Source organism: Diabrotica virgifera, chromosome 1 (genome assembly GCF_917563875.1).
Source record: "Diabrotica virgifera virgifera chromosome 1, PGI_DIABVI_V3a".
Lineage (NCBI taxonomy): Eukaryota > Metazoa > Arthropoda > Insecta > Coleoptera > Chrysomelidae > Diabrotica > Diabrotica virgifera.
The window spans coordinates 20450402-20468593 of record NC_065443.1 but is presented as its reverse complement, the minus strand read 5'-3'; the positions used below and the strand labels follow the sequence as shown (position 1 = coordinate 20468593).

At 34.4% G+C, this 18192-nt stretch overlaps 1 protein-coding gene across 1 annotated transcript in view; it reads left to right on the top strand.

Moving 5' to 3' along the window:
* The first annotated feature begins 1035 nt into the window (after positions 1 to 1035).
* LOC114324608 (T-box transcription factor TBX20-like) overlaps positions 1036 to 18192 on the top strand; it is a 247831-nt gene continuing 230674 nt past the window's right edge. Inside the window, exon 1 of the mRNA XM_028272475.2 lies at positions 1036 to 1252. Coding sequence (XP_028128276.2) covers positions 1096 to 1252 — 157 coding nt within the window. The 5' untranslated portion in view covers positions 1036 to 1095. The remainder of the gene's footprint in view (positions 1253 to 18192) is intronic.

Here is an 18192-nt window from a genome sequence, read left to right as displayed (position 1 = left end):
TATTAAGGTTCATACCTTTCTAAGGGCATAATTCCTTATTAATTATATCCATCCTATGGAATTTTAAACAAATATGCATTTGTAAAATAACTACAATCCATCTAAAGTCTAAAGGGTTCTCAACCTGGGATTTCTTTGGTGGCTCAGTTAGCATTCAACCTGTTTATTTTAACACTGATGATGATTTTGTAGGAAAATCGAAAGGGGTTTTAATAAAAGTTTTTACACAGGATTTTTTCAATAAATTTTATGTAGAACCTAGGTGTTTATAACATCCATGTTATTTACCTAAAACAATTTTTGTCAATGTTTCCATGGCTGTATCATTTTAAAGTCATATCTTTTCAATTTTGGTAGCTTAGCATGTGAACATCCTGTTCAGCACTGAGGATGATCTGTATTCAGATCGAAAACGGTCTGCATGTCATGTACCCCTTTAAGGAAATTTTAATAAATTATATAGACCTACTATATAAAGGATTTTAATTAATTTTTCGTAATATATGCTAGATATCCATATACAGGAAAACGTTTTTCGTCGTGGATTTGAAAATATGTCTCTTATGTAAAAAAACAAAATTAAGGCTATTTAGATAAATCAATATTTGAAAACCCTGTTAATAAATTTCAGGTGTGACCCGCTAGTGAGTTCAAGCCTGAACCTATAATATATCGTCCACGCAATTAACAGGTAGAGCAGCTTGCTGCAATCGCTCCCTGTACTTCACTTACAAGACACACCATACAATGTATGACAACTAGGATAATAGGCAGCCATGGCCGGATTACGCTCGCCCCCGGTCATCAGTGGGTGGCCCTCGCAAGTGATATCAAGTGGTCTGTCTACATAGCATGTCGCCACTGTTACCACAACTCTCTGATTGATAGCTCCAGTCACGCGAAACTGATACAGACCACACGCAACGGCCCGCCTCTCCAGAGCCCCTCCCCGAAACACAAGCCCCGCCCACTATTCAACCGGTCGAGTGACGTTAGTTGTTGAAACGGCCAGCTAGTTAGTATCTGAGTGGGCAGCAATGTGTTAATACTATTGAGGCTTTGTGGTGATTTCTTGTGATTTGTGACTGTGTAGTGATGTTGCTCGGAGTTATGCCCGAAGATAGCGTTCCTGAGGGACTTCTTGTGCCCACCGCGAAAAGCCAGAGAGCGACGGACTTTTCAATCGCTGCTATTATGGCTAGAGGTGCTACGCCTCCCGAAAGTGACAACGCTAGAGAACCACAAACTGATGGTGAGTTGTCAAAACGCATTAATAACCATATTAAACACACATTCCTTGTAAAACTACCAATACGTCACATTCCCAGATCAAATTCTAATGTTTTTAACGACTATTATAACCCTTTTCTAGTAGCTTAGGTTGTCCGACGGACTGACACCTCTAATTACCAATATCCACTAACACTTTTTTTTATAATTAGCAGACAATGGTTGACAAACAAAGAACTTATCCCAGTATTTGTTCAATTTTCACTCATTTGAAAGGAAATAAACACATTATTGGTTTATAAACAAATATTTCTCCACTTTGAAGTAACACGTCATTAGAAAATTATGTTTTTATATAGCTTAAATACACGTAGAATAAGTGACACCCTCATTTTTGTGAAAATAACTTTCTGTTCTACTAGAAAAGTCAGCATGATGTTTTCTTTTTCCTATTCTTAGACGGTTTCCAATCATTTCTGAATGTTCATTAGGTATGTCACCCATTTCTGAAATCTCTTCTAAATCGTACCTTTCTTGAATTTATTTTGTTCTTGATCTTGTTTTTATCATTTTTCTTTCGTGGACATTATAACAATCTTAAAAACTTCTTTCTAAAGATGTTTTTGTGCTCTGTGTGCACTATTATCAAATAGGCCCATAGTAACAATACCAATCCCTAAATATTTGTATTATTCTGCTAATTCTAACTGTATAGAAGTGCTAAAGACCTAAATTATATATTTTTTGAATGAAGAAAAGATTTTTTAATAGCCCAATCTAAAACATTATAAAATTATAGATTGATTCGTATTTAATATCTTTCAATCATGTATTGTTTGTATTTTCTTTTGTTTAATATAATTGTGTAGTCTAGATCATTTCTTGCTTACAATTATCTTTGATAAGCGTTAAAATAATTAATTTGTACTATATGTCAAATGTCACTCTTGCAATATGTTACAGCAATTGTTTTTCTTATATAAACATGTAGAGTTATGCAGATAATGGCCTCTGCATAAAAATTAGATAACTATTCTATTAATAGTAAAAATTACTTGTTACTATAAATACTATACATTATTTACTATTTTTGTTGAAAATAAACTACAATTTTTCTTTAAGTTTATCTGACGTTTCGATTTCCACCTCGGAAGTCATTCACAGAATACAAAATAACATTATCTAAACAGATTTTGTTTTATTGCTTGGTAAAAATTTCTTCTACTAGGTAACTTAATTTTACCCGACTCATTTGTATTGTATACATAGGTACTTTAAAATGATATTGCCAATATTATTTATGAATTGCGTTCCTGGGACGACTTTATTGGAAGATATTTAATTCGATTACGTGAACTCAACTTAACTTAAGAATATCCGTCAGAAACATCATAGTATGTGAGTTGTCTTTAAAATGACAACCACATGACATGACGACAGTAAATTTCTCCTGTTAGTGATAATACCATAATAAATCACGAGGAAAACACCTCATGATAGTATCCCGACATGGTAAGTATTTGGTCTTACAATTAGTTTACTGTCAATATTAACACCAAACTGTGATTTTTTATATACCTAGGTACTTATGTTATGTTATAGTGGTATTTTATTTCTATTGATTTCGTTTTTTAATATGGGTAACCAGATACTACTGCATTCTGCCCATGAATTTGTGAAGCAACTGGTTTCTCTATTTTTAATATAATATGTAAGTACCTATAATAGATGTTCACTTATTCTGACGTTTAATAGTCTTGATGTTTCACCTAGACACCTATACAAAAATTTTCGCATTCACAAGGTATTTTAGAACTACAATTCTTTGTTCTTTCTTGTTCATTGTTAGGTTTAGTTTTGGATAAAATAGATCTTCATGTGTTTGTTGTTTTGAATCTTGTGAAATGTTGAATTTATTTCCTATTGTTTTTATTTCTATGTTCTTTCTTGTTCATTGTTTGGTTTAGTTTTGGATAAAATAGATCTTCATGTGTTTGTTGTTTTGAATCTTGTGAAATGTTGAATTTATTTCCTATTGTTTCAAGTTCTCCGGTAATCCTTTTAATTGTTATTTTCCTCGTAATGTTTTTTGTGAATGTCATAGGATGCCGTGCTAAGTTGTTCTGTTCCAATCGGTCTATTCTTGAAAATTCCTTATATTTAGATACCTAGGTATACTTATAAGATAATTATTTTTTAATTTTAATACAACAGATGTTAGAACAAGTAATTTTGGCTCTATCGTATTAAGAATTTAATGATTCCCTTTTTTAACATTGATGTGATTTGATTTGTAATTTAGATACCTATCTGTTGGTGTGTGTTGGTTTTCTATACACGTCAGTCTCACATCCTTCTTTGAGATTAAAAGACAAAGGAAAGGTAGTGTATTATTATATTCCTTTTCCATGGTAAATGGTATTATCTCTTTTTTATCGTTTACATTATCTAGGAATAGGTACCTATATCCAACAACTCTTATCAATAAGGCCATATTGATAACACATCATCTACGGATCTCCACCATATTGTGGGTTTTAAATTTTGTGTAGAAATAATATTTATTTTAAAATCTTCCATACATATATTCGCTAATAATGGAGTTATGATAGGTACATTTAAGTATGTAAGTACGAAGTTATCGTCTTATTTTGGTTGTCAGTGCATTTTCTAATTTCGTTTTGATTGTTTTTAAAGTCTTACCCTATGGAACATTTTTACATAAACTATTTGTGTCAAAAGTTATTAAAATATGCAAATTACAAATACAGATGTAAAAACAGAAAATATTTGTTTTTACATTCGTTACACCATTGCTACAACAGTTTTTGTGCTTATCCATTTGATAATATTCATTTATAGAATCCCAAAGTAAGTTCTATCAAAAGAAGCCATAACTTACAAATAAAAAGTACAGAGAAAGAAATTATTCTCGTCCCCCTGTTTACATCCAAAACTATTCTAACCTTGAATTAATACTTTACTATGAACACCTAATCAATAAAGTAACTCAACAAATCAGTTCTACTAAACTGCTTCTAGTAAACAAAATAAGTAACCCTGTGCAATATATTGGCTAAAAATGTCAATCCTATATATAATTTAATGATAGCCTAGGACTGCGCAAGACAATGACAGAAAGAGAGTACAAGAATTTCCAACCAGTAGACAAACAAATAGTCCAAATCTATTTTGGACAATTAACATAATTATTGAGTCAAAGTACCAAAAGCAAACTCTTAGTAGCCTTACGTTTCGTCAATATTATATATAAAGTACAAGCGTGGACAGTCACAGATGCACTATTTATATAACTAGGTTAGCTTCTTCTTCTTTTTGTGTAGTCATGACTCTGTCTGTTTTCAATGTGTTTTGAGTTAGTTGTCGTGTCGTTCCATTGTTTTCGTGGTCTTCCCACTGATCACCTTCCTATTAGCAAACCGTATCTCGCTGTCTTTACTACTTTATTTTTTGTCATTCGGCTTATATAATCCTTACTGTTGTCCTCTTTACCTCTCCGTCGTAGGTAGATATATCTTTACTTCTAGTTCTGTTCCATAGTGTCTTACCATTTTTCTTGCTGTTTCTACCATTCCTTTTGTCCGTTTTGTGTGAGGTTAGGACCCTGTCAAACGCCTTCTTAAGGTCCACGAAACATAAATATGCTGGTTTGTTGTATTCTAATGATTTCTCTTGCACTTGTCTCATAAATATAGCGTCGGTGCATGATCTTCCCAACTTAGAACCTTATTGTTCTTCTGCTAGTGTTATAATGTTAATATTAATGTATGTGAGTGAATTATGTTTAAATAACACAACAGTAGACATCTCCAAATGCTATAAAGATGATGCAATTAAGAACAACATCAATCAAAATGAATCGAACGAAAAGTGAGTGTATCTTTTAAAAACCGAGGAATATGGATAAAGCAAATGTAGAAAGAGAATAGATGAAACCGAGTCAACAGATGAAATAAGGTGAAATAAAAATGAGATCTGTGTTTCTGACGTTCCTGAAGATTATGCAGAGTTTCGATAAAGGAGAAGAACAAGAATACCTATTGTTGAAAGTTTCCAATTATTTGAACACTTTGTCGGATTCAGCAAGTATTGTTGTAATATGATTGATTTCAACTTGGATACTTAGATATAAGGAATGATATTCTTTATTTCAATATTTTGTTTTATTTGTTGATGATAAATGATAATTGAATTGACTAAAGAATCTATTAAGTATAATTTTATAGACGTAGAAACAACCGTGTGGACTTTGTAACCTTACTAATGTATTTATTTTTCTTACTGATGTATTTGGTTAAATTTATTTTACAATCAACCCGATAAAATATTTTGAGTATGTACCTATCGACATTTTTATCAAAAAAAAACATAATATAAAAATCCAAAAAAGTGGTACAGTAAGCTGTGCTGTAGACTACTACAGTCGGAAAAATGAAAGAATAGGGCTTTTCATCGATTGTCATTTGTTTCGAGCTTCTGTCATATGTTGTATAATCTGTGTATAATATTAATATACACGGATTATACGACATATGACAGAAGCTCGAAACAAATGACTGTGAATGAAAAGCCATACCCATGAACGATCACATCAATCACTTATTCTGTATTTGGTGTCTTTTTCTATAGATAACAAACGTTTATTATAGAAAAAGATAGCAAATACAAAATAAGTGATTGATGTGATCGTTATTGGGCATAGGGCTTTTCATTCACAGTCATTTGTTTCGAGCTTCTGTCATTATGACGTATTCGCTCCGAGCGTTAACAAAGTGTCAAATCAAAATCGACCGACCTGCTCATGGTGGCGGTTTTTTGAAATTTTATAAGGACGCTTTGTGTATGTTTAAATGACCCATTTAAAAAAAATGCCGTGTCACGCTAGTGATATTATGTATTAATATAAACAGAAAATAAAAACGCACTATAAATTCTTCACTTTCCAATATTGATTATCAGTTTGATTTTGTATGCATAACCTCACTATCGCAGTTTATGTCAATAAATATTTATTAACGAAAAAGAAAATATTTTGTTGCACTATAAATTACAGTATAAATTAATAACTAATGAATTCTAACAATTGTATTCGGTTATTATCACTACAAAATAAAATATTCAAGTTTAACAAAATAATCCCATAAGACTCAATGTTAAAACGTCCTTACAAAATCTGACAGCGTATCACGTGACTGTACGTAGAGGGGAGACGCACGGAGCCAATAATCCGTGTATATTAATATTGTACAATTGTACACAGATTATACAACATATGAAAGAAGCTCGAAACAAATGACAATCGATGAAAAGCCCTATTCTTTCATTTTTCCGACTGTACGAAACAGTTTCGAATACAGGTTCGTTTTCTGGATTTTTAAAATTTAAATATTATTTTTAAAATTGAATCACGTCATGTTATTATTTTTGTTTAGTGTTATTTTTAAATAATTCTGCGGCATTTTTAACTAGCATTTTGTACCTACCGATGCATACCTACCTAATATGATCTTCTTACATTTACTTACTGTTCCAAAAACCATGCACATTGCACATAATCGTCAACAATTTCGAAGTTTAGATTTAAATTGTTCTTCAATTAATCCAACATTTTGCAAATATTCGATTTGTTAATAAAACACTACCATTTCATCAGAATAAAAGCACAACATAAACTATACCTACTTGTTTTAATTTTTATTTCACATTGTGAAAAAGTGATAGGTACATCATTTAAAATGTTTGAAATTTGAAACTTACTACAAAAATTGGCAACCTCGCACAGACGCTGTCATAATTCAATGCAAATGTCATAATAAAGACAGCAAAATATTAATTAGCAAAATTGATTATTTTGGTGAATAACAACCACTATTTAATCAACGGTGTAACCTAATGGGGGTGGTGATCCTAAGGGGGGGGGAGGGTTACAAACACTGGATGGTCTCTGGGGGTATAGAATAGTAATGGTGTTAAGCGTAATATAGCTCAAAGTACAACCAAATGAAGGGGGCCGGTTACAACCCCCAAAACCCCCCTGGTTACGTCTATATATTTTATTATACCTAATCCAGTAGAAAAAAAGGTTAGTAGAAATATATAGGCTTGTTTTATAATTAAACGAAATGTTTACATTTGTAAAACCGACTCCCCTTGTTGAGTAAATTGATTCTTCCATCTATTTTAGTCGCGACGATTTTTCATTTAACTATAGAGAGAAATTAGTACCTACTTCACTTTAAAAGCTTCGCTTCAAAAATATAAAAATCAAAATAATAGTTTAAAAAATTGTAGTAAGAGTATCAAAGCGAAGATAATATTATGTAGAAAGATGAATATGAATACAATACAACACAAAGTCCATGATGTAATGGAGTAAGTGTTGAGTTTGGTAGGCATTGAAACAAAAAATTTAAATAAATTAAAAAGTCTTTTTTAAAGCTGATTTCAAGATATTAATTGTTTTTGATATTGAAAACGAACCTTTTGGATATCATTCCAATTATTTATTACAAATAAATTAAAAATATCTGATTGGATAAGTTCGAGAGCGTTCGAAGATCAGAACTTAATTAGCTGACACCCCATTCTACTGTTATGAAAAAGTTATTATCCAGCGTTGGATTGATTTTGTGTATTTCAGAGTCGTAAAATTCTGCCTTTGATTTGTTGTTAAAATAAAAATTTTATTACTCGAGTTCAATCGATATTTGGTTCAAAATTGAGTTTTTGTCATGTGTAAGCTTTTACTAGCTATAAAAATAGATTCCTGTTTTATTTTTTCACTGCTGAGTAGTGCTGAGTTAACCTATCTCTTGTTTTGTTCAAGGAGATCAAGAAGACAGAAGACAATACAGTAAAACCTGCCATATCCGGATCAATGTGGCGACAGACCGATCCGGATATGAAAAAATCCGGATATCAAGACCACTTCTTTTATAGTCTCTGAAACGTTTTCTCCTTCATACATTCCAGTAATCAACGCCGTCAATAACTTTTGTCGATAGACACGTTTTCTAGATTCTATAATACCTTGATCCATAGGCTGACAGGAATGTCACATTTGGGGGCAAAAAAGACACTTTATTTTCGCCATATTTTAGTTCTTTTGGGTCGGGATGAGAGGGTGCGTTGTCCAACTGCACGACTGCCTTTCTCGGTAGATCTTGGTAGATGAGGACTGCAGAACCGTCCGGATATGGGGAGGTCCGGATATGACAGGTCCGGATATGGCAGGTTGTACTGTACCTACATAAGGCAAACTTATGGAACAAAACAAGAAATTCTTCTTATTTAGGTACCGTGTCCGTATTCACACCATTGTCTAATATTACGCAGATCTAATATTATTAAATCTAATATTAATAGACGCAGTCTAATATTATTGACGCGATAGAACCACCCCTGGAATTTCGACGACAGTTTTTAAGTGATAAATTCATTACTAGAACCATAGGAAAAAATACAAACTATCTGCAGGATATACATAAGTTATCAATTTTAGATCTAACTCATAAATATTGGACAAAGAAAAAATGTTCCCTTCTTGTAGATAGTTACTTGAAAATATCTCAATACCGAAGTATTTTCTATATATGAAAATCAAGTTTCACCTATGTATTCCCATGTATTAGAAGAACTTTTCTCAAAACAAATTAATACTTTTTTTATGGATATTAATTTAAATCCAGCCGTTTTTCAATCATTTATACTTCATAAATGGCCACATTATCAGTTTTACTATACAGATGGATCCAAAGTACAAAACAAAGTAGGATGTGCACTAATCAATATTCAAAGTGGATTTAAAAAATTATTCAAATTGCCTTGTGAATCATCGATATACACCTTATCGAAATGATAGCGATACTTTTTGCTTTAAGACATATATTTAGTAACGAACCCTATAGCTGCATAATATTTACAGACAGTAAGAGTGTCGTTGATAGACTACTAACGTAGGTACATAAGTCTTAACAACTCAATCATATAGAACTGGAAATTATGACTCTTTATAATAAAATTGCAAATTTAGGAAAAAACATTATTATATCATGGATAAAGGGACACGCAGGCATTAGGGGTAACGAAATAGTAGACATGCTAGCCAAATCCGCCCTAAAAATAAGCGAAAAACTTCCTACTACCCATTTCGGATATTGACATTATTAGTAGACGATACCAAAAAGAAAATTGGCAAAGGTATTATCGAAACACTAGAACTGGTAGTAATTACAAACAAATGCAGCCTGAAATTCCCATTAAAAGATGGTTTCATTCTGTATCAAATCGCCATTTCATAAGAGTTATAAATAGCTTGAGATGTAATCATGCTCTTACCCCCCTTCATATGTACAGTTTGGGTCTCACAGAGTCACCTAACTGTGTGTGTGGAATAGAAGGTGATCTACTACATATTCTCCTCGAATGTTCACATCAATCAGTAAATATAAACAAATTTTATGGTAATCTTAATATATTAAAAATTCCACTTCCCGTCTATCTGAACAATTTGATATTTTCTGAAGATATTAATACATTAAAAACAATTTACGAACATATCAAAAACTGTAAATATAGATTGTAGCAATAAAATTTACCCTGTATTTAAGTAATTTTGTTAAAACAAAGCAGGCATGCTTGTTAAAAAAAATAATTAATAAAAAATAATAATAAAAAAATAATAAAAAAAAACAAATTAAAGATATAAAAAATACAAAAAAATAAATATGTACAAAAAAATATATTTACAACCAAAACAGTGTATTATTTAGATTATTTCATTCATAGGAGATTCTGACCAATAGAAAGCTACAGAAATCTGAATTAAATCGATAATTTTTGATAATCTCCCGTCGTTAAGTATATTACGTCAGATGCCCTTCGTGGCTACTAAAAAATACATTCAGTGACATTAATGACAATTAATGTTTTAAAAATTATAAAAGTGATGACTTTCAATCGTCAAATATTTATAAAAACTGTGTGCTTAATGGTACTTACATAAATAAATAACAATAAAATTTTGGTTTTGAACAGTTTTATTCATAAAATAATCGCAACAAATTGCACTCGACCTCTGAAATTAATATAGAATTTTGCTCTCGTGACACTTTGACATAATTTCACTCGCCTTCGGCTCGTGAAATTAAAACTGTTGTTTAGGCAATACGTAAAGTATCCTTAACAATAGTAACCTATACTTATTGTACGGTTATAGAGTATATTCCCATAGGTAAGCTGGTTAAGAGTAGATAACGATTTTTCATATGTAATTTAAAGTATTATCTGCATAAATGGCACAAAGAATATTTGCTACGAGAGGTATATGGTTCAAAATGCATACAGTATCACGACTAATAAGTTATGTTCACATACATGTAGAGTACTTACAGTTTTATTCCTTGATGACGTGTCACATCAGAGCTCTGATTGAATTCCATAATCCATTTGGTTCATTTGTAAGGCACTCACTAATACGCTAAATAAATCATCGTCGATAATACTGAGCAGATTGAATTATCTGAGCGGTATAAAACGATAGCAAAAAAAGCCGGTAAAATGCGGCCTTTTTACGAATAGCGGGAGCGTCGATAGATTAGAGATGATTCTCGTTAGGAAGCTTTTGACGATCTGCCCCGGCGAGGGGTTCAAATGCGAGTCTCAACAATAACCTGGAGTTTCCAGAAAGGTTACATAAATACTACTTGAATTTTAAGTAATCAGTAGTACAGGGGCGTAACTAATTATTTTAGTGAGCCGTGTATAATATATTTATTGTACATATTGCCGGGGGCGACAGGCGAGAGAGATGGCCTATATCACCTCGAAGAGAGGGGATTGGCAAAGATGTGCACAACGATAAGAAATGTTTGAAGAAATTAGAGTTTATATACACAAGGGGTAACAACGATAAAATGGAGGAAAACGATAAGTTTTCCCCCTAGGGATAGATTTTAATCTTCCAGGGGAATCACAGCGATTTTCGTAATACCACGAAGAAAATCACCGTGAGTAGTGTGAATCTTGACAGTACGAACTAGACCATCCTTACCAGGCAATACATCTATTACCCTGGCAGTTGGCCATAAGAGTGGAGGAGTACCATCCTCCTTCAACAGAACCAAATCCCCGATCTTGACAGGGTCAGTAGGGTCGGTCCATTTATTTCTTTGCTGCAGGAGGCAAAGATAGTCTTTTTTCCACAATTTCCAAAATTGCTGTTGAATTTTACTAATACGCTGAAAAAGATTCAACCTATTTTCAGGTATCTCTGAAACACTTGGTTCAGGGGGCGCGGTTAAACTTCTTTGAACTAAGAAGTGAGCTGGAGATAGGAAAGCGAAGTCATTGGCGTCAGACGACATCCTAGTGATGGGTCTCGAATTTAGAATAGCCTCGATTTGGCATAATACTGTGTTAAACACTTCAAAGGTGAAGTGGGAATTTCCTATAATTCGATAGAGGTGATACTTCACACTCTTTATTCCTACCTCATGGAGGCCGAATTGATGGGGGTTGCGGGGAACACCCATCTTGAAAGTTATGGAGTTTTGAGTACAGAATTCCTTAATCTGTTCCGAATTATTTTGATTTAAGAAAAAATCATAGAATTCGCGCATTTCATTTTTTGCCCCATGGAAATTTGTGGCATTGTCGCTCCAAATAATACTGGGCGTGGATCTTCTGGCAATAAACCTTTTCAGAGTAAGAATATAGGCTTCTGCGCTTAATCCTGTGACGAGTTCGATATGAACACATTTAGTGCTCATGCAAATGAAATAGGCTACGTATGCTTTGTAAAGCGGTGCCTTCCTCAAATGTGAGGACTTAATTAAGAAGAACCCCCCATAGTCCACTGAGACGACTTGGAAGGGTCTAGTGGGGAGTACACGATCGGGATGCATATCTGCCATCTGTTGAACAGAATTGGGTGTCATGAATCGGAAACAGTTTACACACTTACGAATTAAGCGTTTAATCTGTCTTAATCCGTCAATTGGCCAGTACTTCATTTTGACATACGAAAGTACTGTTTGCGCGCCTGAATGTAATAACTTATGATGAGCTTGAGTCAAGATTAGTTCTACAACTCGACATTTAGAAGGAAGTAGAATGGGGTGTTTTTGATTATACGATATGGGGGCGTGTCGGAGACGTCCTCCCACACGAATCAGCCCATCATTATGTTGTAGGAAGGGGTTGAGTTTACGAATGGCTTTATTGGTCACGAGTTTAGCATTTTTCAATTCAAGAATCTCTTTTTTAAAGTAGATACTTTGGATATACCTGATGATCGCGTGATCAGCGATCTCCATTTCGGGTGGCGTCAATATATCCGTATCTCGTGGAGAGTTATTTATTTTCTTTTTAATATTACTGATGAATCTAAAAAGATAAGCGACAATTCTTTGAATTTTACGAAAAGAAGAAGATTTAGCGAATAGATTTTCAAAGGTGTCGTTGAGTTCGTGATTTGTTGCTATGTTTGAGACAACTAACTTCCTTAATTCAGGAAGATCATCCTGAAAATGAGGAATTTGATGAAGAGAAAAATCGATGGGATTGTCTCTAATAAAGCTAGGTCCGCATAACCAGTCTTCGGTGGTCTGGGGATTATCAAAGACATTTATCCCTCTGGAAGCGGGGTCAGCGATGTTTTCGTGACTTCTGACGAAATGGAAATCACAAGGAAAAGTTTCCAACAAGGAATTGACCTTTTGAATTCTGTTTTGTACAAAAATGTTCCAAATGTGTTTTTTAGAAAGTATCCAAGACAAGGCAATTGTAGAGTCAGCAAAGAGATGAGATGAAGATATACTCAAATTTTTCTTGAAGATGTGAAAAAGTCTATGAGCCAGAGTGACTCCCAACACTATTCCACAAAGTTCCAATTTGGGGATGGTGAGTTTATTTTTTAGCGGAGAAATTTTGTTTTTAGAAGCGATAAGCCGCGACGATACAGAAAAGTCTGAGTATGTCGCTTTGAGATACACACAAGTGCTGTATATTTTTTCCGATGCGTCGGTGAAAATAATTAATTGAACATCAACAACTTTCTTTTGTAAAAGTAAGCATCGAGGTACCTTGACCTCTTCTATAGTTTTGAATGTCGATAAGAGGTTTTGCCAATTTTTCATAATGATGGGTGAGTCAATGGGTTGATCCCAGTCCAATTTCTGGGACCATATTTCCTGTATCAAGAGCTTAGCGTTCACAAGGACAGGGGATAACCATCCTAGCGGGTCATACAAAGTAGCAATGTAGGAGAGAATAGTACGTTTAGTAACAACATTAGCCAATTTGAAGATAGGAGTTTTAAACGAAAAGTGGTCGCGTTCTGAATCCCAGAATATGCCTAAGACTTTATCAGATCCCGTGAAGTTAAGACTGACTTCAGAGACGGGATTTAAATTGTGTTGAGACAGAAATTCTGAAGAACTGCAGTTCCACTTGTGGAGGAGGAAACCATGGGTTTCTAGCAAAGAAGTTAATTGTTCGAAAAGACAACTTAATTCATGAAGACTGTCAGCACCGCTGATCAGGTCATCCATATAGATAGATTCTTGCAGAACACTAGTAGCAAGTTCGTGGGTATGTTTGTTGTTGTCAGCGATGTGCTTGATAACTCTTTGAGCGATAAATGGGCTACTTGGGAGCCCGAAGGGTAATCTTTGAAATTGATAGCACCGTAAAGGCTGCTGAATATTGTCCCTAAAGAGAAAATTTAACAGAAATGTTTCAGTGGGACAAATGGCGATTTGTAGGAACATAGCCTTGATGTCGCCTACTAGTGCGAATTTAAACTGACGAAACTTAGCGAGAATGTCAAAAAGTTCATGTTGGACGACATAACCTTTGTCTATGACGTCACTGAGGGAGATTCCCGTAGACGATTTATTGTTTGGATCGAAAACTATACGAGTGGAAGTAGTAGAGTTGGATTTGAAAACGGGAAAGTGAGGGAGAAAGTAATTAGGTTTACCTGAGTCATTTAGCATTTTTAACGGCACTTGAATTATTTGTCCGTTATTGAGATATTCCGATATAATGTCCTGATATTTTTCCAATAAATCAGGGTTGAGTTGAAAACGTTTCTCGAGACTGAGAAAACGTCTTTTTGCCGAGAGAAACGAATTTCCCATGTCTATATCTTCGATAGGGAGTTTGAGATTGAGTGTGGACTCATATCGTCCATTGGGGAGAACATTAACATGTTTTACAAAATTAATTTCAGCGGGGTGATCATTAATGAGATCGGTGTTCTGAGGAGCGGCTTCTTCCAGCTCCCAGAATTTTTGTAAATGATCGGATAGTTCCTCGTTGGACACTACCGGCTCATTTACGGCGGAAGGAGTGTTATGAGAACAACAAGTAACGAGAGAGTTTGAATAAAATTCCAAAGCCTTTTTAGTATTTTTCGACTTAAGAGCAAAGTCTGGAACTGACCCTGATATCGTGTACCCGAGTAGAGTGCGTTGAAGAACGGGAAGACCTTTTCCCAAACGAATTATTTCAGGTTGAATGATATCGTTATACAGGTCTGCACCGAGCAGGATACCAATTGGGGATGTTACATGGAACATCGGATCACCTAATGGTATCTCTGAGGGTATGTTTAGTTTGCTCGCCGAAATAGAAATTTGAGGAAGCGGATTTGTTATCTTTGGGAGTACAGAGCACGAGATGTCAAAAGGAACGTCGTTAGCGACAGCGAAAATTGTTGTATCTACAATAGATTGAGACGAGGATGAGGTGGAGTTAATTCCATTGATCCGTAATTTTCCATCTCTAGTGGTGAGTGACAGTTCCTTTACGAGGTCAGCACTAATAAATGAAACCTGTGAGGCCGAGTCTAAAAGTGCCTTTGCGAAGACCCTCTTGCCGCTAGGAGCGACAAGATAGACCTGGAGTGTGCTTAATAACACCAAATGATTATCAAGCGAGGCTGCAGATAGAGCCATTGAATGTGGAGTCGAATTTTGAAGATTAACTTCCGTTTCAGGAGCTCTAACATGTGAGGGCCCCTGTTGTGAATTACCCTGTGTATGGGAGTTATTTGAGATAGCGGTTTTATTATGATTATTTGAGTTGTGTTGGCCAACAGCCGCGGAAGGGTTACTATGACCCGTTTTGTCGAAATGGAGCAACGTGTGATGACGAGATTTACAAACTATGCAAGAGAATTTGGATTTACACTGATCGAGCATGTGAGACCCAAGACAATTAATACAAAATTTATTTTGTTTGACAAAACTAAAACGTTCTTTAGAATTCAACTGCTTGAACTGAGGACAAGAGTAGATCGAGTGAGAGTCGTTGCAATAGGAACATTTCTTAGGACCTAAGCGAGGCGAAAGGTTACTGGTAGAAGTGTCTGAGGCTAGGTGTAAAGAGTGTCTGGAAGTAGTAGTCGATTTTGGTTTTGATTGAGATTGAATATTCTCAAGATGAACAACGCGTGTCTCGATTTCCCTTAGAAAATGGACAAAATCAGGGGTAGCTTGGCTACCACCGGATTGGAACTCAAGAGCCCTAATGGTAGGTGCGTCGAGTTTCTGAGTAGCGATATGTATGAGAAGTAAATGCAAGAGATCTGAAGGGGGCCTATTCAAGTTCAATAGGGCCTTGAAATTATTTGACATGACCGTATGAAAATTTCTTAATTGTGAGTGATTTGCGTTTCCAGAAATAGGAGGCGCATCAAGAATTTGAGAGATGAGAGTTTTGATAAGCGATTTAGAGTTGGCGTACCTTTGTGTCAGGTTATCCCGGGCTATTTTGTAATTGTCACCTGTGAGTGGGATATGCTCGAGAAGCGTCAAAGGCTCGGAAGTTAGAAAACTTTTGAGGTAAATGAGTTTTTCCAGATCACTTAATGTAGTATCAGATCCTATTATTGTATCAAAGGTCTCAATGAATGAATTGTATTCAGTAACTAAGCCACTAAATGGTTTTAACTGAATACGAGGGAGGTTTACTGTTCGTTGCCTAGCCATAGACTGTGAGGTTAGAGAAGAATTAGGGTCAAATTGGAGGGAGGGGGTAGCAGTCACATTAGAACTTTCAATGACCTCTAACCTTTCTTCCAATAGAGAAATTGTATCCAAATATTTATCAAAAACCACAGAGGAATCAGTAGAGGGGGTAGGTTCCTCGGGGATCGTCTCCAGCACATTTTGAGCATCGCGGAAAAGTCCGTAAGAATGTTTGAGTTGTGAAATTATTTCACGAATTTTATATTTGTTTAGAGAATTAAGAGTTGTGGGAACCGAATCAGCCAACTTGGTTATATCAAGTTTTGCGGTGAGCCTCTGTCGGTTATATTTTGATCGGTCAGCCATGTTGCGAGAATGTGAGATTAGATAGATTATTTGCAAATGTCTAAACCTATAAATCGATGCGAAAATGAGAGAATATGTACAATATATTATATATTACACGTTTAATAGTGTGAGATTGGCTTAATAGTATCACCCTGTATGAGCGCAGATTAGTATATGAAATGCAAAACTATAAAATTTCAAAATATATGCAATTTTCCAAAATGGGTATTTTTCAGCAAGTGTGAGACACCCTTAACAAGTATTTAAATTAATTAAATTGAAGGAAAAAACAATTATTTATTTTCTATAGTTTTCTAGAAGTGTAAAATGAGCTTAAGCGAAGCTAAATGTAGCAAAAACTTACAATTTATGCAAGAAAACAAAATTATTTTTAATAATTTTTGTAACCTGTGAACCAGGCTTAATCGGATTCAAAATTATAAATTTAATTTAAATCAAAAGGTTGAACAAACAATGTTAAAATTATAACACCCGTACTATCAGCCAAGAAATGAGTACACTTTTTGTATACTATAAACAGAAAAATATATTTACGAAAATAAAATAATGTAATATATGCAAATATTTTTTCATACAAACAAAACGACTCCTTTATTTGAACAAAGCAAGTAGTTTCTGAAATTGCACGTGTAGACCGGGCTTAACAACCTACCAGCTATTGTAGAGACGTGCTGGGTTAAATACTGAGAATTTGAGTGCAGAAAGAGAGGAATATTTTATTTTTGTGCCGGGGCGGCGTGGCTTGGAAATTTCCAAATGCAACAGAAAGACACTATAAATGAAAAACCGTTATTCTCAGAATAGAGATTATCAAAATATGCAAATACGAAGGACCTTGAGGATTTAATTAATAAATAATTAATATGATACGGCTCGATGGAACAGAAATGTTTAGGCAATACGTAAAGTATCCTTAACAATAGTAACCTATACTTATTGTACGGTTATAGAGTATATTCCCATAGGTAAGCTGGTTAAGAGTAGATAACGATTTTTCATATGTAATTTAAAGTATTATCTGCATAAATGGCACAAAGAATATTTGCTACGAGAGGTATATGGTTCAAAATGCATACAGTATCACGACTAATAAGTTATGTTCACATACATGTAGAGTACTTACAGTTTTATTCCTTGATGACGTGTCACATCAGAGCTCTGATTGAATTCCATAATCCATTTGGTTCATTTGTAAGGCACTCACTAATACGCTAAATAAATCATCGTCGATAATACTGAGCAGATTGAATTATCTGAGCGGTATAAAACGATAGCAAAAAAAGCCGGTAAAATGCGGCCTTTTTACGAATAGCGGGAGCGTCGATAGATTAGAGATGATTCTCGTTAGGAAGCTTTTGACGATCTGCCCCGGCGAGGGGTTCAAATGCGAGTCTCAACAATAACCTGGAGTTTCCAGAAAGGTTACATAAATACTACTTGAATTTTAAGTAATCAGTAGTACAGGGGCGTAACTAATTATTTTAGTGAGCCGTGTATAATATATTTATTGTACAACTGTCAAAGTGTCACTAGGGAAAAATTCAATAATTTCAGAGCTCTTGTGCAATTACTACTGATAATAATTGTAATATGTTAG